The sequence below is a fragment of the Canis lupus genome, chromosome 20 (assembly GCF_003254725.2).
Source record: "Canis lupus dingo isolate Sandy chromosome 20, ASM325472v2, whole genome shotgun sequence".
NCBI lineage: Eukaryota > Metazoa > Chordata > Mammalia > Carnivora > Canidae > Canis > Canis lupus.
Genome location: NC_064262.1, coordinates 48,293,774 through 48,317,816, shown reverse-complemented (window position 1 = coordinate 48,317,816; position 24,043 = coordinate 48,293,774). Strand labels below are relative to the sequence as shown.

Below are 24,043 nucleotides of genomic sequence, written 5' to 3'. Positions count from 1 at the left end.
CCTATACCCCTTTTCACTTGTGAGATTTCAGCACATTAAAAAATGAGAGATACCAAACCCAAGTTACAGAAAAAAAAAAAAAAAAAAAGATTCGTTTGCATGATAAAGGTCTTAAATTAATTTTAACACAAAAATTTCAACGTGATATAATTGTGCTATTCTCTGGAAGAATTTATAAAAGATGGAATGAATTGGTTAAGACCCTGGGTTTGATTCTGATTCTGCTACTTACCAGCTGTGCATCTTTGTAAAAGTGTCTTAACCTCTCTGTGCCTCAATACCCTCATCTGTAGACTGAGTAAGTGAATTGATACATATAAAATGTGTTGGGCAGTGCTTGGCACATAATAAGTATTAGTTAGGGTTATAAAAATTTGAATTTGCAGGGATCCACAGGAGGTATATTCTGATATATACATGTTATCTTTGTAACACTATGTATAACTTCATTTGGACAGAGAGACATTAAAGATCTTAATTTGAGCCCCCTTGGTAATGAGTGGAGCTAAGAAAGTATCTCGAGCTTTGGGTCTAGTGGAGAAATCTGGGAACTGTGCAGTGTTCACAGGGAGTGGGGGCTGGGAATGTGATGGGGGCCACAGTGCACAGTCTGGTTACTCAGGAGGCATCCCTTGGAGGTTGGCTAGAAAGGAAGAATCTCAGGACCTACCCTAAACCTGCTGAATCAGAATCTAGTGAGAGCTCCAAGGGATTAAAGTTAGTCTGAAATCATCACATTCTTCTTCTTTTTTTTTTTTGGTGCCTCACTTATGATCAGAATGAAATGGTTACCATAATGCTGTCTTTACCCACCAGAATGTTCACTTAGCGAGACTTTGTATGTTTTAGCCACTATTCCATTCCTACATTGGGCATATTGTGGTTACTGAAAACAGATGAACAGACAAAGGAAAATAAAATAAAATTATACATTAAGGGGTGCCTGCCTGGCTCAGTTGGAAAAGCATATGACTCTTAAGCTTGGGCTTGTGAGTTTGAGCCTGATGTCGGGTGTAGAGATTACTTAAATTAATGAAACTTAAACATATGCATTAAAATTTGATGAAATGATGAATTAAAAAAGAATGACAGGAGCAAGCATCCCTAAATTCTGCTCCCAGAACAAGCCCCTTTGTTCTAGTCCATTGGAGAATGTGAGTTATCCCAGGTACATCCTTGGTCTACACCCTTCTTGGTCTCTGGCTGTGGAGAAGTCAGGCACTGAGCACTTACCTTTGGTCTTATGAATGATGACTTCTGATAAACTCAGCAGAAAGAAGAGCCCTGGAACAGGGAAGCAGAAAGGAGACACATGAAATAAATGAGGAAAGATGCCAGGAAATTCTCCAAGGGCTGTTCATCAGTTATTCACAGCTGCATAAAAACTGTCACGAAATATAGTGGTTTAAAAGAGCAATGGTCATTTTCTTATCTCTTATGGTTTCTGTGGTTTGGGAATCTGGGAAAGGCTCAGCTGGGTGATTCTGGCTTAAGGTTTCTTGTACAGCTGCAGTTAGGTAGTTCTGGGGCTAGAGCAGCTGGGAACTGGCTGTGCACTGTCAACCCTTCCCATAGCCTCAGACTCAAGGAGTTTGGCCTGCTCCCAACATGGTGACCTCAGCTTGCATGGCAGTTCAGAGCTCTAAGTAGAAGTGGTCCAGCCAATAAGGCTACGTCTCCCCTTAGGATCCAGCCCTGGAAGCCATGCAATTCATCTTTCACCACATTTTCTTGGTTACAAGCAAATTACAAGTCCACTCAGATTCAAGTGGATAAGAATCATTCTTTCTTTTGAGGGAAGGTTGGCAAGATTCTAAAGCACTTCTTGGAAGGGAAGTATGGTTTTGGCCAGCTTGAGAAATACAGGCTGATTTACTGTAGTTGATAAAGTGCTCTTTTCTCTTCCCCAAACCTTTTCAACTGCTCGTGAGGTCAGCAGCCATGTTCCTCCTTCTACAAAGACCCAAAGCTCCTGGATAGATGAGTTGCTTCTCTTTCTCTTTCCTGAGAAATCCGACACCACTCTGCTAGTTCTCTCCTCACCTTTTTTTCATTCCCTTATTACATACTAATGTCTAGATCTATTTGCCATTTGCAAGGACAATATTGACAGCTGGAATGGTGCAGGAATTGACCAATCAGAGAGGACACTGGAGATCCTTCTCTGCTGTTACAGCAGATGTTATTTTAGCTACTGAATTGTGGGGTGGGTGGGGTCCCAGGGCAGGGTCTGGGTTGGCAGGAATGTGGTGGGAGCTGGTTCTTAGCAATGATTATTTACAAATGGTGTGAGGATATTTCAAGATGAACAACCAACTGGTGGCTCTTCTAGTGTGCACTGGTTGAAATTTAGCTCTGATGGCCAGTCATCTTATTTGCAACTTTGGTTACCCCTTGAGAAAGTGGGTCCTGCAGATAAATGGATAAAGAAAATGTGATATATATATATATATATATATATATATATATATATATATACAATGAAATATTACTTGGCCTTAAAAAAATAAGAAAATTTTGACGTTTGTGGCAATAGGTAAGAAACTAGAGGACATTATTCTGAGTGAGATAAACCAAACACAGAAGAAAAAATACCGCATCATTTCACTTACATGAAATATCTAAAGTAGTCAAACTCATGGAAGCAGAGAATAGATTAGTAGTCAGTAGGGGCTAGGGGAAGAGGGAAATGGGAAATTACTTTTCTTTTTAAAATTATTATTATTATTTTTTGTATATATATATATTTTTAAATTTTTATTTTATTTATGATAGTCACACACACACACACACAGAGAGGCAGAGACATAGGCAGAGGGAGAAGCAGGCTCCATGCACTGGGAGCCCGACGTGGGATTCGATCCCGGGTCTCCAGGATCGTGCCCTGGGCCAAAGGCAGGCGCTAAACCGCTGCGCCACCCAGGGATCCCTGTATATTTTTTATTGGAGTTAGATTTGCCAACATATAGTATAACACCCTGGGAAATTACTTTTCAATAGGTATAAAGTTTTTGTTATACAAGGTGAATAAGTTCTGGAGATCTGCCATAAAACCTAGTACCAATAGTTAACAATACGGTGTTGTGCACTTCAAGATATGTTAAAAGAATAGATCTTGTGTTATATGTTCTCACCAAACACATACACACACAGAGGGGGCTGGGCAAAATACAAAGGCCAGCCTCTACAACATCTAAGGGGAAATAAACTCTTACTGAATGCCAGGCATTGTTCTTCTAAGCACCATCACATGAACTTAATTCAGCTTTGCAACAACTTTAGGAGGTGAGTGCTATTAGCATGATCCTGGTTGTGCAGATTAAGAAACAGAGGCACAGAGGGCTAAGGCATTTGCTCCATTTCCCAGAGCTTGTCAGTGGCAGAGCTGAGACTAAACTCAGGTGCTGGGTTCCTGCTGGTAATCTACCCCCCAACCCATGACCTCTCTTGCAGAAATCCCACACATGCCCAGTGCATGGGGCTGCTGTTGAGATTGGCATGTTTCTAGTGACAGCTGACTTGAGGAAAAGGTGCCTTTTCTTCCAGGAGTGGTGTTCCCCAGATGTGACAGTCCAGTAGGAGGTGGAATATATTACCTGGTTATTTGGGGATCTAGACCAATGCAAGATTTGGGAGACAAAGCCCTATGGGCTAGCAGTGATCCTTCAAGAGTGGGAGGGAGGGCAATGCCAGTTCTTTTTGGGTTTCCCGGTATAAGTTTCTGATTGCTGACAAATTCCCATGAATTTAGTGGCTTAAAAACAACAGAAATGTATTCCCATATTGTTATGTAGGCCAGACATCCAAAGTTAGTCTCACTGGGCTGACATTAAGATATCAGTGGGATGGGGATCCCTGGGTGGTTAGCAGTTTGGCCCCTGCCTTTGGCCCAGGGAGTGATCCTGGAGTCCTGGGATCGAGTCCTGGGATCGAGTTCTGCATCAGGCTCCCTGCATGGAGGGAGCTTTTCTCTCTGCCTCTCTCTCTCTCTCTCTCTCTCTCTCTCTCTCTGTGTCTCCCATGAATAAATAAATAAAATCTAAAAAAAAAAAAAAAAAAAAAAAAAAAAGATATCAGTGGGACTGCTTCCTTTTGGAAACTCTAGAGTAGAATCCATTTCCTTCCACTGCCAACTGTCAGAAGTGACCCACATTCCATGCTCATGGTCTCCTCTTCCATCCTCATAGCCAGTAGCACCTTCCTTTCTGGTCTCCTGCCTCCCTTTTGTAAGGACCCTCATGAGTATAATGGGCCTGCCTGTATAATCCAGGATAATCTCCCCATCTCAAGATCCTTAGCTTAATCCATATCTATAAAGTCCCTTTGACCACGTGAAGTTGCTCAGGACATGCCACCCCAAAATATGCCACATTGGTGTGTTGCTTATTTGGAGTAGAAGGCACTTGAGAAACAGCACGTGTTGGAAGGGTTTTCTGACCTACTTAAAATCAGGCTATAAAATTTCCCCTGAGGGGATCCCTGGGTGGCGCAGCGGTTTGGCGCCTGCCTTTGGCCCAGGGCGCGATCCTGGAGACCTGGGATCGAATCCCACATCGGGCTCCCGGTGCATGGAGCCTGCTTCTCCCTCTGCCTGTGTCTCTGCCTCTCTCTCTCTCTGACTATCATAAATAAAAAAAAAAAAAAAAAAAAAAAAATTTCCCCTGAGAAAGGTGCCCTCCCTGGGCCAGGAAGGAAAGAATGTCCTTATCACCAGAGACTGGGCATGAACACTGAAATGGATCTGTACAACACTCTCGGAAATAGCTCTTGTCTTCCTCCAGTTACCCTGTTGACAGACCCCCTAGTACTTTCTTGCAATTCGCCATCCCTAGCCCAAATCCCTTTCTTTGTTTTGTCATTTCACAAAGTCATCATTTCTTTGTCCAAAAGGCACAAAAACTTTGTGCTCTGGCCACTTCCCTGGGTCTTCATTCCCTTGTGAAGGCTTTCATTTACATGCTTCAATTTAATAATACTTGTCTGCTTCTCTCCTATTAATTTGTCTTTTGTCAGCACAATTCTGATTTTCAACCAGAGACCCTAAGAGGGTAGAGGTGAAGTGTTTTCTCCCCTGTGCAATTATGCTAACATATTCACAGGTTCCAGGGGATTAGGACATTGACATCTTTGGAGGTCTGTTATTCATCCTTTCATGCTCCCATCTTTCATCAGAGAAGGTGCCAGTTGTGATCAGATACTTTATGCAACTGCATTCATGGAGCATTATGAATATTTTTGATTGTTCAGTGAAAATATTCTCAGCTGAGCTGTAAATTGCTTAATGGCAGGGCCCTGGCATATTTCCCAATGAATTTAAATTTCCCTTCCACTACTTTTGTATAATAATTAATTTGCAGAAGCTGCAGTAACACTACACGTGCCCAAATGATGACTATAGCTCACAGAGCCAGTTGGTAAAACATAGATTGAAAAGCATTTCCTAGTTCCTAAAGTTCAGGCAGTCTGGGCACTACCAGGTTTCCTCAAGGCTAGTCTTCAAGTCCAGCCAGCAACCCTGTGCTCAATAATACGTACATGTGTCTTAAATTAGGGTTTCCCAAGAGTCATGAGCATGCTTGCATCTAAGAGTCCTAAGAAACTTTAGAAATCATCCACTGACTCATTTTGTTCATGAGGAAACAGGTCCCTGGAGGTCAAGTGGCTTGGACTCTAGTTGTGCAAATTGTTTAATTTGTTTCCTTATATGAAACATGGCCACAGAATTACCTACTACCTGGGGTTAAGGGTGATGACATAAACAAGGGCATGCATGAAGCACAATGTATGGCAACAATCACTCCATAAATGCTAGCTGTCTCTGTTACCATTTTTTTTTTCTGTTACCATTTTATTTGCACTAGAATCCTATTCTTATTTTTGACCAGAGGCTCATTCGATTACACTGCCTGTTGCATCCAGTGATGTGGGCAGAGGGTATACCGGTAACTGAATTCACAAATAATCCATCCCAGAAGTGTCCAGGACTCTGCCTCCAGTTGGCAAAAGCAGGAAACATCTTGTTTGGGCTTCTCTTTGTTTTATTTATTTATTTATTTATTTATTTATTTATTTATTTATTTTTTACATTTTATTTAAGCTTTATTGAGATATATAAAAAATTGCACACTGTCTCACTTAAATTTGATTTCATAGATATATATCAGACACCTCTTATATATAAGATATGGAAGGCACTGCAAATGTGAGAGCACATGGCATTTACCTTTAAGAAGCTTATATTGTTTTGATAGACTTCATGATCTACCACCTGTCTCTACAACTGAACAGCTCTAAGACGTTAAACAAATCTTATAATCTCTCTGTAATGCTATTTTGCATCTGTCATGCGAAGGTGTTGTGCAATAATGAAGGTAAAACAATTTTAGGCTAAAGTATGTGTTCAGTAAATGTAAGGTCGATATTGTGGCTATTGATATTGTTATTTGATATGAAGCCAGAAAGATGGTTGGGGCTCCCGGGTTGGGGAACCATCTGCACAGAGGTGGCAACTGAAGCCAAAGGATCAAGAGTTTCCTCTAGGGATGCCTGGGTGGTTCAGCAATTGAGCATCTGCCTTTGGCTTAGGGCGTGATCCTGGGGTCCGGGATCAAGTCCTGCATCGGGCTCTTTGCAGAGAGCCTGCTTCTCCCTCTGCCTGTGTCTCTGCTTCTCTCTCTCTCTCTCTCTGTCTATTTTGAATAAATAAATAAAATATTTAAAAACAAAAGAGTTTCCTCTAGGAAAGGGAGCAGAAAAAGAGAAAACTCAAGCAGAATCCTGTGGGAAGAGCATTATGGCAAAGATCTGGAGCCAGGCAGCTTAGGTTTGAATCCTGACTCTGCCATTTACAAGCTGTGTGACTTTGAGCAGGTAGTACAATCTCTGTGTGCCCCAGTTTTCTCATCCCTAAGGTGGGGATAATATTAATATTCTTGGTACAGTACGGAGGAAAAGGAGGGGAAGGAAAGAATGGCAAGAGAGGTAGAGAAAAGTCAGGGCAGTGCTAAGTCACAGAATTATCAAGGAGAAGAGGATGTCAATTAGAGAATAAAACCTTCGAAGATGAATATGAACAACTCCTTGGATTGGACCATCAGGAAAAGTTTTAGGGATATTTGACAATACAGTTTGAACAGGGTGGTGAGGAAGGAAACCATAATCCCAGGGAAAAAGAGAATGTTTAAAGTGGAGCAGAAGAAATGTGTGGGAAATATCAGAAAGGGAGACAGAACGTAAAGACTGCTAACTCTGGGAAACGAACTAGGGGTGGTAGAAGGGGAGGAGGGCGGGGGGTGGGAGTGAATGGGTGACGGGCACTGGGGGTTATTCTGTATGTTAGTAAATTGAACACCAATAAAAAATAAATTAAAAAAAAAAAAAGAAGAAAAAGGCTAAGGAAAAGACAGGTAATTGTTGAACCCAGTAGCTTCTGATAGGGGGTAGGTTAAGATACAGTCATTCCCAAGGTTACACATACCTGGAAGGAATGATGGCCCTCGCATTCCTGCATTCAGAATACCCTTGCTGGCCAGCTCTTGAAGTTCTTTGTTGCTTTATCCTGACCACTTATCCTATCTCAAGGAAATCTTATGAGAATTGATATACATAGGTTAGCTGACTAAGGAAATTTCTATCAGAAAAGGGAACTCATTCTTATCTTTCACCATCAAACCCATGGTTCTGCTTTTTTACTTGTTTATTTTCTACAGTTGTTTTCATACGCTTCTTTGGTGGTAGGTTTTCATAGCTACTCTTGATTGCCTTTGGGGTGAGAGAACCAGATTGACCCTAGGAAAGTAATGGTTTTTAGTCATAGATCATTGTCTGAGGAATGGGAAGTGACTTTGGGGTCAAAATAAAGCTTAAATAACCCTGTGGTTTTGAGCTGGGTAAGCCAGAACTTAGGGTATCTCTGTTGGTATCTAAAGTTACTGGAGGAGTCATTTTTCACAAATGTTATCATTTTTACCCACTTAGTGGATGGTACATAACAGATCTGGCTAGAGTCTCAAAGTAAACTCAGTAGAGGGTGATAAATTATTTGGTTATTTGGGGCAATCCAAACCAATTGCAGGGTTTGGGATAAAAACTAAGTCCTTCCCTCCTTCAAAAAATATATTTTTAAAATATTTTATTTATTCATGAGAGACACAGAGAGAAAGAGAGAGAGGCAGAGACACAGGCAGAGGGAGAAGCAGGCTCCATGCAGGGAGCCCGATGTGGGACTTGGTCCCGGGACTCCAGGATCACAACCTGGGCCAAAAGCAGATGCTCAACTGCTGGGCATCTACAACATCTAAGGGGAAATAAGCTCCTGGCATCTGGGAAAAGCAGGTTTTTGGGGAGAGATGGCATTAGGTTTTGGATAAATTGATTTTGAGGTACTGTGATTTCAATATTCATTACATATATGGCCTAGTTCACAAAAGAGAGGCTTTTCCCCCCAGTCCCCAGGTGGTAATTGTAGCCATGGTACTAGATGAAATCATGTAAGAAGAGATAGTAGAGTGAGAAGAGAGCCCTGAGTAAGTAGTTTAAATATCAGGGAATAGAGGAGTGGCAAGGAGAGGGGACAGGACAAGAGTGGCTAGACAGATGGGGGGAAATGAGTAGAGTATGGTGTCATGGAAGGAAAGGAAAGAGATCAGACTGAATTAAGACTGAAAAATATTCAAAGGACAGAGCAGTCGGGAGGTTGTTGTATTCTTATCAAAAGAAGTTACAGTGGTGAGGATGATGGTGGTGATGATGATAAAGATGACAATGATGAAGGCAGTGGAGATGGTGGTGGTGATGGTGAAAATAATGTTGGTGGTGAAGATAGTAGAGGTGGTTGTACAGGTAATGGTGGTGGTGGGGACAGTTGTGCCGGTTGTGCTGGTGGTGATAATGAAGGCAGTGACGGTAGTGGTGATGATGATGTAGTAAAAATGGTGGACACGATGGCAGTGGTGAGGTGGTAGAGGTGATGATGGTGGTAATAATAGTGGTGAAGGTGGTGGAGGTGGCAGTGGTGATAGTGGTAGTGATGATGATGATGGTAGTGGAAGTCAAAATAGAGTTGGTTGAGGGAAAATGAAAAGTGAAGAAGGGGAGATAGTAAGTATAGTCAACTCCAGAGACTCTTGGAGGCAAGTGTGTGAGCAAGGTAAAAGAACAAATGGATTTCCTCAGGTGGTTGGAGCATGGTGGAATTTGCTGGCTCTTGGGGTTGTCAAGATCACAAGTCCTGCATAATAAGTTTGTTAAGCTCACAACGTCTCACCATCCCCTGTGGCCCAGCAGTCCTGCAATGAGACTTCTGGTTCTTTCTCCCTGTTGTTCCTCTGGGAGTGTGGTTATAGTTGGAAGCAAGAGTTGATTAGGAAAGACAGGTGGTGCCACCTAATGGCCAGGCCTATGATATTGCAGAGTATCAGTTCTAGACCCAGACCACCTGGGTTCAAATCTTAGCTCTGCCACTTTAGTTGTGTGACTTTGGGAAAGTCACTCAACTTCTCTGCTCTCAGACATCTCTGATCTGGGATAACTTCAATAGTCTTCTAATTGGTTGTCCTTCCATCGAATTCTTTACTCTGCAGCTGGGAGACCTTTCTGAAATATGAATCTGAGCCCATCCCATGCCTGCCTCACAGTCCCATGGATACTTTGCTGGCTAAATGTGCTTAGCAGGCTCATAAAGCCCACCTGATCTGGCCCCAGTCCACCTCTCCAGACTCAGCTTTCTTTCTTTCTTTCTTTTTTTTTTTTTTAAAGATTTTATTTATTTATTCATGAGAGACATAGAGAGAGAAGCAGAGACACAGGCAGAGGGAGAAGCAGGCTCCATGCAGGGAGCCTGATGTGGTACTCGATCCCAGGTCTCCAGGATCAGGCCCTGGGCTGAAGGCAGTGCTAAACTGCTGAGCCACCCAGGATGCCCCTCTACTGACATTTTATTTATTTATTTTTTTAATTTTTTTATTTTTTTTTTTAATTTATGATAGTCACAGAGAGAGAGAGAGAGGCAGAGACACAGGCAGAGGGAGAAGCAGGCTCCATGCAGGAAGCCCGATGTGGGACTAGATCCTGGGACTGACTCCAGGATCATTCCCTGGGCCGAAGGGAGGCGCTCAACCACTGAGCCACCCAGGTGTCCCCAGACTCCTCTTTCACTCTTCGCTCTTAGGCTGCCCACCTGACCTGGTGGCTCTCTATTACCGTCACATTGCTTCATAGAGCAGGTAAGTATAAACCAGAGTGTCCCTAGCCTTTTACTTATGATAGAAAATGAGATTATAATGCTTTTTTATAATGACTTTACAGCATAAAACTTCAGGGGATTTCTTGCTGAAAATCAGACCTTTTGAAAGTGTCCTCTTAGTTCTCTCTTTTTTTAAAAAAATATTTTATTTATTTATTCATGAGAGACACACAGAGAGAGGCAGAAACATAGGCAGAGGGAGAAGCAGGCTCCCTGCAGGGAGCCCGGTGTGGGACTCAATCCCAGAACCCCGGGATTATGACCTGAGCTGAAGGCAGATGCTCACCTTCTGAGCCACCCAGGCGTCCCTCTCTCAGTCATTTCTGAGAGTCTCCTGCAGTTTCAGCTCACAGATGCCCTTTATGTCTGTCCACCCATCCCTGTATGCTCCATCCATCTATCCATCCATCCATCCATCCATCCATCCATCCATTTCTCTATCTCTTCCTCCCTCCTATATTTTTCATCTTATTGACTGCTGTCTTCACTACTGTTGACTTCAGTGAACAGTCTCTTCATTGTCTTATGCTGATTCCTACTGCTGACTCCCTAGCCCTAGACTCAGGTTGGAAATGCAGTTCTCTCTGCTTCCTCCTGGAACATCTCAGCCAGGCTGTGATGTTTAATAAAGCTTTACTGTGACCAAAGATAATATTAAATCTAAGTCAGATCCTGTTCCTCCTCTGATGATAGCCTTCACAACTCCCACTTAAAATAAAAGCCAAAGTCCTCATCATGGCCCATAGGACCCTGTGTGATCTGCTCTGGTCACCACCTTGCCCTCATCCCCTCCCAGTCTCCCTCACCCTGTCCTCTGCTTTCTCTGCCTCAGCCACACTACTCGTTCCTTGCCTTTCCTTGAACATGCCAGGAACACTCCTGCCTCTGGGTTTTTGTACTTGTTCCCTAAATGCTTTCTACCTAAGGCTGTTCTTCTTAAATGCTTTCCTTTAGATTACCGCCTGTAACCACAGGGCTCCCTGGCTTACTTCAAGTTATTGCTTTAGCGTCCCCTGGAGGTCTCCCATGACCTTCCTGTCTAAAATCGCTCTCTCTCTGCCCCCCCCTTTTCTTTCTCAAACTCTCTCTCTCACATCCTCCATCCACTTTGCTTAGTTATTTCTATTAATTGTACCCACCACCTTCTAATATACGAGACAACTTGCTTATTTACTTCATTAATTTTGTTTGCTGTCTCTCTGCCCTATTGGAATGCCAGCTCCACAGGGCAAGGCATTTGGTTTGGTTTATTCATTGCTGTAGACCCTGTGCCCCGTACAGGGTCTGGCACATAGTAGATTCTCATTAAGTACTGATTTCATAAATGAATGGACTCAAAGATCTGGTTGGAGGCTGGTTATCAGTTACTCTCAGAAGTGGCTGCCCTTGTTGACTTCAAGTTCCTAACTCTCCCGACTAGCTCTCTAGAGGTATCCTGGTGGAGGGGGGCCAGCAGGTTGGCTCTTAACAGCGGGAATCTCCAGGCACCTACATACTTCAGGGTCCAAGCTCGACCTCCACACTCTAATCCCAGAAAGCACTGATCTATTCTAGGCACAAGGGATAAAAAAAAAGTGAACAAAACAGACAAAAATCCCCATTCTCATAAAGTCTTTTTTTTTGCACATGCTGTTCCCTGTACCTGGAGTTCCCTTTCTCCCTCTAATAACTAGTCCCCCTCCCAGTTCCTCAAGACCCAGAAGCATTTCCTCCCAGAAAACCCCTCACAATAGTCCTACAGTTAGCCTATACTAATTGATAGAAAAGCCTTCATAGTATGGCTGTCTTAGACCAGTTGCCTGGAAGGAGATCCTGAAGTACGAATTGGGATGCACATGATGTGTTGGGGGGAGAATAGGGGTCGGTTGCATATATTTTGTTGGGACAGGATAGGGACTGGGATGAACATGAGTTTTTGAAGGAGGATGCGCTCAGAAGATGTGTATTAAGGAAACAGGTAGAGGAAGGAGCCAAATTGGGAGGTGGTCTCAGCAGGAGTCTAGCCTCAGCTTAGTTCCTCAGGGGGGGTCTGGAGTGTGAACTGTGGAGCCCATCCATCTTGAGGCAAGGCCTTTCATATCCTGGGCCAGTCAATCACTGGCTGTGGGCTGCCCCTTGGGATGCAGTGGGGACAGAACCTGACAGGCACAGTGATGGATGGGATCTGGGCAGAGCACCAGAAGCGCCCACTACAGTGCTCAAACCTTTCTCTGGGTTATATATACCTACTACCTCAAACATCGCTATGCAGAGTATGAATGTCACTTTCTCTTTATTTTAAAGTGCTCAAAATAACATTGATTTCCCATTGTATCATTACATGATAAAACTGGGAGAGAGCAGATTTCACATGATTCTTTAAAATAATTTTTTTCTTTTGGGTGTAGTTCACACACAATGTTACATTAGTTTCAGGGATGTACAACACAGTGATTGAACAAGTTTATACATTATCCACATGATTCTTAATACTTTAAAGTCTCAAGGATTATGATGGCAGACAGTTTGTCAGTTAGGATTAATTCATGCAAGCGTTGGTGTAGATTTCTATAGAGGATGCTTTTGTTGCCTCACCCAGATCCTATTTTCCTGGCCTCTTTCATAAAACCATTTCCATGAAAGTGTATTTATTTATTTAAAAGTTTTATTTATTTACTTGAGAGATATATATAGAGAGGGCAAGTGAGCATGCATCAAGGGAGGGGCAGTGAGAGAGACAAAGAGGGAGAACAGCAGGCTCCCCACTGAGCATAGAGCCTGGACATGGGGCTCCATCCCAGGACCTCTAGGTCCTGACCTGAGCTGAAATCAAGAGTTGGCCACTATCCGACAGAGCCACTTAGGCACCACTAAAGTGTATTTAAAAAAAACGAATATTGTTAATCCCGTGAATGTATTTCTTTCCCTAAAGAATAAATTGATTTTTATGTTTCCATACCCCAGCTATTTTGGTTTGGCTGTTATTACTCATATCTGCCCCTTTCTCCAGAGAATTGCCTTCAATTGAACTGAAGCTGCTCTAGGAAGTTATGACCCTCATCCCTAGGGGGCATCTTGTAGCCAATATTGTTCTGAGGTGGGGATACCGAAGGTCAGCCCCTTGTTTCTAAGGGGAGCACCTATGGGGTATCACTCATGCTCCAGGGCTCCCTGTGGGGTCAGGTTGATATTTGAATGCAGCTCAACTGTTGTCTTTGGTCAATCCCTTCATCTGCCTTATCTTGCTTGCCTTATTCTCTCTCTTGAGAGCAGTTTCCAGTGAATCACGATCCTTGGGAGCCTGACCTAAGAATCCCTCCCTTATTAAGTTATGTCAGCAAAATAACATTGGAAAAAATAGTTCAAGTTTCCTAACTCTTTCTGATTTTGCTTTGAAACAAGATTGAAAAATTATATTATGATGAGGCACAAGCAAGTTCCCTTAGCAATATAATTTTATTGACAACGACGATGATGAAAATGTTGGTGAAATCCTATTTGGACCTAGATACAGTGAAGTTAGTCTTTATACCCTACTGCCACCTTCCGGGAAAACTAAGGAATAAGAAATTTGAGGTAGCTTCAAATGCTTGGTTTATAAAACAAGATTGAGAATGAAGATTTAAATCCTTAGATTTAAATCCTTAGGGGAGAAGGGCAGGGGGTGGGGGTGACTGGGTGGCGGGCACTGAGGGGGGCACTTGACGGGATGAGCACTGGGTGTTATTCTGTATGTTGGCAAATTGAACACCAATAAAAAATAAATTTATTATTAAAAAAAGAACAATATATTGAAGACATCTTTGAGATACAAGAAAAAAAAAATCCTTAGGGTATAAGGAGCTGAGACAAATCCTACAGAGATATTTACTAACCGGTACTTTTTTTTTTTACATTACCTTAATGTAATGTAAAAATGTAATTATATTCTTTTTTAAAATTAGTTTCTGAAAAATACTATTATATTCTTATTGCATTTGGGAATTCAGGTCCAAAGATACTTATTGAATTAATAAGTTAAATTTAGTAATAGGTGCATGGAACCTGGTATTCACATTTATTAGTCCATCCATCCTTCCATCATCCATCCATCCATCCATCCATCCATCCATCCATCCATCCATCCATCCAACAAATGTTTAAGAGATACTGTCTCTGTGTTTGGTGATTTCATGTCACATTGATTAATTGTAGTAAATCTTAATTTTCTCTCATTTGAAATCCAGCCAATTCCTTTACTCTTCAGTGGAAAAAAACACATCCATGGCACTAACAAAATTTTATTTTCTTTCCTTTATTTGTTAAAAAATACATTTTTATGGAAATAGTTCTAGGAAATAAAATCATAGAATTGGTGCAGGGCAGGTTTGGGAATAGATAAATGCCATGGGAGAAAAATAAAGATGTTGCTGCATAATTAACTAACTCATGACATTGACATATTTTAAGTAGCTACCATAAAATATATTGTGAAATTATTTATGTATCATTCAACATTGTTTTACCACCTCACTTTTAATGACTTCACCATATTACATTAAATAGAATTACTTATTCAATCCCTTACTGATGTACATGTAAGCTGTTTCCAGGCTTACCTTATAGCAAAAAATGCTACAATGAACAGCCTTATGTGTTTTGACACTAAGATCCTGTGTAAATATTTCTTTAGGAAAATTCACTAGAACTGAGTAGAAAGGTAGGCATATCTGAATTTATGATTGGTCTGTCCCAATGGTACTTTAAAAAGATTTATGACTTATATCCTCCTGCTTTGATTGCCTCTTCTTCACCTCTTTGCTGAGGGAGGGATTCCTTCCTGACAGTTGAGGGGACAGTTGAAAAATGACATCTGACACCAGACAGATGAGATCGGCAGCAGTTTATTCACCACATATGTTCATAGATCAGGGAAGGAGGATGGCACATGCCACATGGGGCCCCATAGGGTTGCACTTGGGAATAGAGTGAATAGCCAGGAGCCATGAGAAGCAGGCTTTGTAGTAACAAGAGGAAGAGGTGCCTCCTGGTTCTCCACGATGAGAAGATGTGATTGGCTTGTCTGCATCATTCTGCAGGCTGGCAGGGCGCTGGGGCCTACTACTCAGGAATGAGCAGCAATTGTGCCTGGTCCCCATGATACAGAGGGTTGTTTGGCTAGCGGATCTTTTCCATATGAGCAGAGTGGGGAGGCAAAATCATGGTTAGGTCATTCAAGTCCATCTCAGTTTCCAGCAGGTATCAAGGCAGCACATAATACTGGACTTTAATTTTTGGCCTTATACCAACTCCCCCTAGTACAGTAGTCTACTCTTTTATTATTATTAAAAATTTAAAACTTAAAAAAATTTTAATTTAAATTCAATTTGCCAACATATAGTATAACATCCAGGGCTCATCCCATCAAGTGCCCTACTTAGTGCCTGTTACCCAGTGTCTCTATCCCTCCACTCAGCTCCCCTTCTGCAACCCTAAGTTTCCCAGAGTTAGGAGTCTCTCATGGTTTGTCTCCCTCTCTAATTTTTCCCACTCAGTTCCCCTCCTTTTCCTTATAATCGTTTTCACTATTTCTTATATTCCCTGTATGAGTGAAACCATATGATTATTGTCCTTTTTGGTTGACTTATTTCACACAGCATAACACCCTCCAGTTCCATTCACATTGAAGCAAATGGTGGGTATTCATCCTTTCTGATGGCTGAGTAATATACCATTGTATACATATACCACATCTTTTTTTAAAATAAATTTATTTATTTATTTTTATAAATTATTTTTATTTTTTTGAGCTTGAACTTCTTTTATTTATTTTTTACTTATTTTATGTAGTTTATTTAAACCAAAAATACACATTGCAATAAGCTTTTGAGTATTTTTAATTGAATTACAAGAATACAATTTTATTACTGATTATATAGGCCCATAAAACAACTTAATCATTTAATATAAAGGCAAATGTCAATGTGTTAAAAATATGGTCTGATTTTTAAAGTATTTAAAGTCCAGTTTTTTTTTTGTAAATATCAAAACAAATGAGTACATGAAAGGAGGGTACTGCTTTGTTTCCATTAGTCTTCTGTCCTCATAGAAGACATTTATCCATTTGTGTGAAATGTGCACAGTAGTAGACAACACATCTGATTCTTTTTTCTTTCATTTACTCATCTATTTATTTGCTTATTATAGGTCAACTGATTATTGTGTGTAGGGTACTGTGTTTTCATTTATTTATTTATTTATTTATTTATTTATTTATTTATTTATTTATTTATTTTTATTAGTGTTTTCTCTTTATTATTATTTTTAAAATAAATTTATTTATTTTCTTTTTTAATAATAAATTTATTATTTATTTGTGTTCAATTTGCCAACATACAGAATAACACCCAGTGCTCATCCCGTCAAGTGCACCCCTCAGTGCCCGTCACCCAGTCACCCCCACCCCCCACCCTCCTCCCCTTCCATCACCCCTAGTTCTTTTCCCAGAGTTAGGAGTCTTTATGTTCTGTCTCCCTTTCTGATATTTCCCATACATTTCTTCTCTCTTCCCCTATGTTCCCTTTTACTATTATTTATATTTCCCAAATGAATGAGAACATACAATGTTTGTCCCTCTCCGATTGACTTACTTCACTCAGCATAATACCCTCTAGTTCCATCCACGTTGAAGCAAATGGTATTGTCGTTTCTAATGGCTGAGTAATATTCCATTGTATACAAAAACCACATCTTCTTTATCCATTCATCTTTCAATGGACACCGAGGCTCCTTCCACAGTTTGGCTATTGTGGACATTGCTGCTAGAAACATCAGGGAGCAGGTGTCCCGGCGTTTCATTGCATCTCTATCTCTGGGGTAAATCCCCAGCAGTGCAACTGCTGGGTTGTAGGGCAGATCTCTTTTTAACTCTTTGAGGAACCTCCACACAGTTTTCCAGAGTGGCTGCACCAGTTCACATTCCCACCAACAGTGCAGGAGGGTTCCCCTTTCTCCACATCCTCTCCAACACTTGTTTCCTGCCTTGTTAATTTTCCCCATTCTCACTGGTGTGAGGTGGTATCTCATTGTGGTTTTGATTTGTATTTCCCTGATGGCAAGTGATGCGGAACATTTCCTCATGTGCTTGTTGGCCATGTCTATGTCTTCCTCTGTGAGATTTCTCTTCATGTCTTTTGCCCATTTCATGATTGGATTGTTTTTCTTTGCTGTTGAGTTTAATAAGTTCTTTATAGATCTTGGATCCTAGCTCTTTATCTGATAGGTCATTTGCAAATATCTTCTCCCATTCTGTAAGTTGTCTTTTAGTTTTGTTTACTGTACCCTTTGCTGGGCAAAAGCTTCTTATCTTGATGAAGTCCAAATAGTTCATTTTTGCTTTTGTTTCTTTTGCTTTTGTGGATGTATCTTGCAAGAAGTTACTGTGGCTGAGTTCAAAAAGGGTGTTGCCTGTGTTCTCCTCTAGGATTTTGATGGAATCTTGTCTCACATTAAGATATTTCATCCATTTTTTAAAGTTTTTATTTATTTATGATAGTCACAGAGAGAGAGAGAGGCAGAGACACAGGCAGAGGGAGAAGCAGGCTCCATGCACTGGGAGCCCGATGTGGGATTCGATCCCGGGTCTCCAGGATTGCGCCCTGGGCCTAAGGCAGGCGCCAAACTGCTGCGCCACCCAGGGATCCCTATTTCATCCATTTTGAGTTTATCTTTGTGTATGGTGCAAGAGAGTGGTCTAGTTTCATTCTTCTGCATGTGGATGTCCAATTTTCCCAGCACCATTTATTGAAGAGACTGTCTTTCTTCCAGTGGATAGTCTTTCCTCCTTTGTTGAATATTAGTTGACCATAAAGTTGAGGGTCCAATTCTGGATTCTCTATTCTGTTATATTGATCAATGTGTCTGTTTTTGTGCCAGTAGCACACTGTCTTGATGACCACAGCTTTGTAGTACAACCTGAAATCTGGCATGGTGATACTCCCTGCTATGGTTTTCTTTTTTAATATTCCCCTGGCTATTTGGGGTCTTTTCTGATTCCACACAAATCTTAAGATGATTTGTTCCAACTCTCTGAAGGAAGTCCATGGTATTTTGATAGGGATTGCATTAAATGTGTAAATTGCCCTGGTAGCATTGACATTTTCACAATATTAATTATGCCAATCCATGAGTATGGAATATTTTTCCATCTCTTTGTGTCTTCCTCAATTCCTTTCAGAAGTGTTCTGTAGTTTTTAGGGTATAGATCCTTTACCTCTTTGGTTAGGTTTATTCCTAGGTATCTTATGCTTTTGGGTGCAATTGTAAATGGGATTGACTCCTTAATTTCTCTTTCTTCAGTCTCATTGTTAGTGTATAGAAATGCCACTGACTTCTGGGCATTGATTTTGTATCCTGCCACACTGCTGAATTGCTGTATGAATTCTAGCAATCTTGGGGTGGAGGCTTTTGGGTTTTCTATGTACAGTATCATGTCATCTGCAAAGAGGGAGAGTTTGACATCTTCTTTGCCAATTTGAATGCCAGTTATTTATTTATTTATTTATTTATTTATTTATTTATTTATTTATTTATTATTTTTGTTGCCTAATTACTGAGGCTAGGACTTCTAGTACTATGTTGAATAGCAGTGGTAAGAGTGGAGTGGAAATCCTTGTCTTGTTCCTGATCTTAGGGGAAAGGCTCCCAGTGCTTCCCCATTGAGAATGATATTTGCTGTGGGCTTTTCGTAGATGGCTTTTAAGATGTTGAGGAATGTTCCCTCTATCCCTACACTCTGAAGAGTTTTGATCAGGAATGGATGCTGTATGTTGTCAAATGCTTTCTCTGCACCTATTGAGAGGATCATATGGTTCTTGTTTTTTCTCTTGCTAATATGATGAATCACATTGATTGCTTTATGAGTGTTGAACCAGCCTTGCATCCCCGGGATAAATCCCACTTCGTCATGGTGAATAATTTTCTTAATGTACTGTTGGATCCTATTGGCTAGTATCTTGTTGAGAATTTTTGCATTCATGTTCATCAGGGATAGTGGTCTTTAATTCTCCTTTTTCGTGGGGTCTTTTTAAAAAAATATTTTATTTATTTATTCATGAGAGACACAGAGAGAGAGAGAGAGAGAGTCAGAGACAGAGGCAGAGGGAGAAGCAGGCTTCATGCAGGGAGCCCGGAGCGGGACTCGATCCCGGGTCTCCAGGATCACGCCCAGGCCCAAAGATGGAGCTAAACCACTGAGCCACCAGGGCTGCCCTTTCATGGGGTCTTTGTCTGGTTTTGGAATTAAGGTGATACTGGCATCATGATGACACTAAATTTATATCTTTCAATAGTAATTCTGAACGTGAATGGGCTTAATGACCCCATGAAAAGGCGCATGGTTTCAGATTGGATAAAAAAGCAGGACCCATCTATTTGCTGTCTACAAGAGAGTCATTTTAGACATACGGACACCTACAGCCTGGAAAAAAAAAAAAGGTTGGAGAACCATGTACCATTCAAATGGTCCTCAAAAGAAAGCAGGGATAGCCATCCTTATATCAGATAAACTAAAGTTTATCCCAAAGACTGTTAAGAGATGAAGAGGGACACTATATCATACTTAAAGGATCTATCCAACAAGAGGACCTAACAATCATCAATATTTATGCCCTGAATGTGGGAGCTGCCAAGTATATCAATCAATTAATAACCAAAGTGAAGAAATACTTAGATAATAATACACTTATACTTGGTGGCTTGAATGTAGTGCTTTCTACAATCAATAGATCTTCTATGCACAACATCTTCAAAGAAAGAAGAGCTTTAAATGATACACTGGGCCAGATGGATTTCACAGATATTTACAGAACTTTACATGCAAATGCAACTGAATACATTCTTCTCAAGTGCACATGGAACTTTCTCCAGAATAGACCACATACTGGGTCACAAATAGACCACATTCTGGGTCACAAATCAAGTCTTAACTGATACCAAAAGATTGGGATTGTCCCCTGCATATTTTCAGACCATAATGCTTTGAAATTAGAACTAAATCACAAGAAGAAGTTTGGAAGTATTTCAAACACGTGGAGTTTAAGGACCATCCTGCTAAAAGATGAAAGGGTCAACCAGGAAATTAGAGAAGAATTGAAAAGATTCATGGATACTAATGAGAATGAAGATACAACTGTTCAAAATCTTTGAGATACAGCAAAAGCAGTCCTGAGGGGGAAATACATCGCAACACACGCAGCCATCCAAAAACTGGAAAGAACTCAAATACAAAAGCTAACCTTGCACCTAAAGGAGCTGGAGAAAAAACAGCAAATAGATCCTACACCCAGCAGAAGAGAGTTAATAAGGATTTGAGCAGAACTCAATGAAATAGAGACCAGAAGAATTGTGGAACAGATCAACAATTCCAGGAGTTGGTTCTTTGAAAGAATTAATAAGATAGATAAACCATTAGCCAGCCTTATTAAAAAGAAGAGAGAAAGACTTAATAAAATCATGAATGAGAAAGGAGAGATCACCACCAACACCAAGCAAATAGAAACGTTTTTAAAAACATATTATGAGCAGCTATATGCCAATAAATTAGGCAATTTAGAAGAAATGGATACATTTCTGGAAAACCGCAAACTACCAAAACTGGAACAGGAAGAAATAGAAAACCTGAACGGGCCAATAACCGGGGAGGAAATTGAAGCAGTCATCAAAAACCTCTCAAGACACAAAAGTCCAGGGCCAGATGGCTTCCCTGGGGTATTCTATCAAATGTTTAAAGAGAAACCGTATACCTATTCTACTAAAGTTGTTTGGAAAGATAGAAAGAGATCGAACACCTCCAAACTTGTTCTAGGAGGCCAGCATCACCTTAATTCCAAAACCAGACAACGACCCCACCAAATAGTTATTGTTGTTCATCTCTTACTATGCCTGATTATGAATGAAACTTTATTATAGGTATGTATATATAGGAAAACACATGATATATATTATGTATATATAGGGTTCAGTATTGTCGATGGGTTCAGGCTTCCACTGGGGGTCTGGGACATGTCCTTTGCAGATAAGAGGGGACTACTGAATAGAGTCAAGGCTAAATAAGAAAACAATAAATAATGCAAAAGCTCACCTTCCAGAAACAACCAGGATTAATGCTGGTAAGCAGCCTTCCATCATCTATCCCTGTCTGCATATATATGCAGAGGGAAGGATGGCAGACCAGATCAGCTGTAGAGAATATCTGTCATACTTTGAGTGCCTAGTTCCTCTCATTACCGTCTATGCTTCTTATTCTAGAAGTCAGATCCCACCTTTCCTTCCTCTCCTGTAGCAAAAGTCCAGACTCTACGAAGCAGATGCAACATCACTTGGATCCCAATCCAGCAATGCAGAGAGCAAGAATTTCATGGGAGGGTGGCAGCAGACACACAAGGTTTCCCAGGGACACCAGTGCCAGGCAATCAAGAACCCAGGGTTGGCCATATCAGTTTACAGGCTATGGTGCCTATGCATGTGGGAAATTGCATTAATGCAATGACAGCCTCCAGCTACATCTCTGGGCAAGCCATCCTGGACGTCACAGAATAGAAGGGCTCACTGACCAAACTGAACTGCTTAAGTCACATGGTTTACTAAACTAATTAAAACACACAGTGAGAGGTGGGTCTGGGTGGCTCATTTGGTTAAGCATCGGACTCTTGATTTCGGATTAGGTCATGATCTCAGGGTCATGAGACAGAGCCCTGCACCAGGCCCCATGCTGGGTGTGAAGTGTGCTGGATTTTCTTCCTTCTGCCTCCCTTTCTGCTCCTCCTCCGCTCACTCTTATGCTCTCTCTTTCTCTCAAAAGAAAAACAAAAACAAAAACACACAGTGAGAAACAAGAGGAGAGATGAAATAAATTAGCACACTTAGGGTGTGAGTAGACAGATCGTGCTGAATCTTAGGGTTTAGAATGTTTGTAGGTCTTGTTTCTTCTTTCCCTCTGCCATGTCAGGCTTCTCTGCTGATGATGTGATTGTGAGGACAATGCTGAGGCTTGAGCAAGTGATCCCCAGACAGAATGACCAATGACATATACTTGCTGTACTGGAGAGATGCAGGGGACAGTACATCTCACCACAGCTGTAGCTTGCTGAGTAGTCTGCTGAGTGGCCATGGGGTTTTCTGGGCACAAGACATGTGGATTCAAATTGGTGTTACTGATGGATGGCTGAATGAAGACAGCACAAACACTGAACGCTTTGTGTGCTTTGTATATATGTAGTGAATCAGAATATCAAGTACCTCTTGACCTTCTCCTTTCTAACACACATGATCTACTTAGTTGCTTTTACTTAAGGTGTCTTATGGATTTTACCTATTTTTTTGTAAGTTACTTGGTTGCTAGCAACCTATCTATACGTAACACATCTGATGAGTTTCATGTGTCCTATTTGTATTCTTGATTTCTTTTTTTTAATAAAGATTTTATTTATTTATAAGAGACAGAGAGAGAGAGACAGGCAGAAGGAGAAGCAGGCTCCATGCAGGGAGCCAGATGTGGGACTCGATCCCGGGTCTCCAGGATCACGCGCTGGGCTGAAGGCGGCACCAAACCCCTGAGCCACCGGGGCTGCCCCGTATTCTTGATTTCTATAGCAGATATAGTCTCAAATATACAAATGAATATCACAGTGTCCAGCAGTACCGATGGGGTCTTCTCTACATTATTTCTGAAGTTTCATTTAGGGCTTTAATTCTGTTTCCATAAACTCCTGGTCTCTGAGCTACTGATATCCATTACTAAATTCATGTTTAGCATGAAGTATTTGGAATGGGTTTCTATTTTTGGAATTAAGAACCCACACGGAAATAGAAACTAGTACCAGAAGTGGTTGTAGGCCACAGATCTTTTTTTTTTTTTTATGGTTTTTTATTTAATTTTTTAAAATTTATTTATGATAGTCACAGAGAGAGAGAGAGAGAGGCAGAGACATAGGCAGAGGGAGAAGCAGGCTCCATGCACCGGGAGCCTGATGTGGGATTCGATCCCGGGTCTCCAGGATCGCGCCCTGGGCCAAAGGCAGGCGCCAAACCGCTGCGCCACCCAGGGATCCCGGCCACAGATCTTCAACGAAATGATATTCTGAGATTGGTCAGTGGGGTCTGGTGAGGGCCCTAAAGGCAGTGAAAATCCCATTAATGTTAAGGGGTGGGGAGTCAGTAGCTGTGAAACAGTTAAATAATGACCTCTGGTCATTTGGAGGGAGTGGCCACTGAAAGTGTGGGGGCAAGTGGCCACTGGCATTGAAGAGCAAGAAGCATGTGATGAATTTGAGAACTGCTGGATCAGTTGGTTCCTTCTGTATGTAACAGGGAGCTTAAAAGCATGGTAAGCTCAAAGTTCTAAAATATTTGCTCAAGCCACTGCCAGGGAATCAGATACTTTGTATTTCTTTACTAAAATAATCTTATTTCTTATAGCCTCAAGTTTGAAATTACTCTAAAACTAACCTCAAAATTTATTTTGCAGAAAGCAGAATTACGGCTTCAGAAAAATTCACAGTCTCAGTGGATTCCAAATTTTGATAATATGCACATTTGGGAGATTCCATGGTGTCCTAAAATAATTCTGGGAACAAGGGGAACTTTTTTTTTTTTTTTTAAGATTTTATTTATTTATTCATGTGACACAGAGAGAGAGAGGCAGAGACATAGGCAGGGGGAGAAGCAGGCTCCATGCAGGGAGCCTGATGTGGGACTTGATCCTGGGACTCTGGGACTACGCCCTGAGCGAAAGGCTGAGCCACCCAGGCGTCCCCAAAGGGAACTCTTTTTTTTTTTTTTTTT

At 41.2% G+C, this 24,043-nt stretch overlaps 1 protein-coding gene across 2 annotated transcripts in view; it reads right to left on the bottom strand.

Annotated features, from left to right (window-relative positions):
* The window catches only part of ADGRE3 (adhesion G protein-coupled receptor E3), a 41,450-nt gene extending 33,813 nt beyond the window's left edge, over positions 1 to 7,637 (bottom strand). Inside the window, exons 1-2 of one of the 2 annotated variants that reach the window (XM_049098342.1) lie at positions 7,478 to 7,637; positions 1,234 to 1,284 (exon numbers count right to left, since the gene is read on the bottom strand). In XM_049098342.1, coding sequence (XP_048954299.1) covers positions 1,234 to 1,284; positions 7,478 to 7,502 — 76 coding nt within the window. In that variant the 5' untranslated portion in view covers positions 7,503 to 7,637. The remainder of the gene's footprint in view (positions 1 to 1,233; positions 1,285 to 7,477) is intronic. The other variant, XM_025457808.3, reaches the window with a different exon arrangement.
* Between the last annotated feature and the right edge of the window lie 16,406 nt (positions 7,638 to 24,043).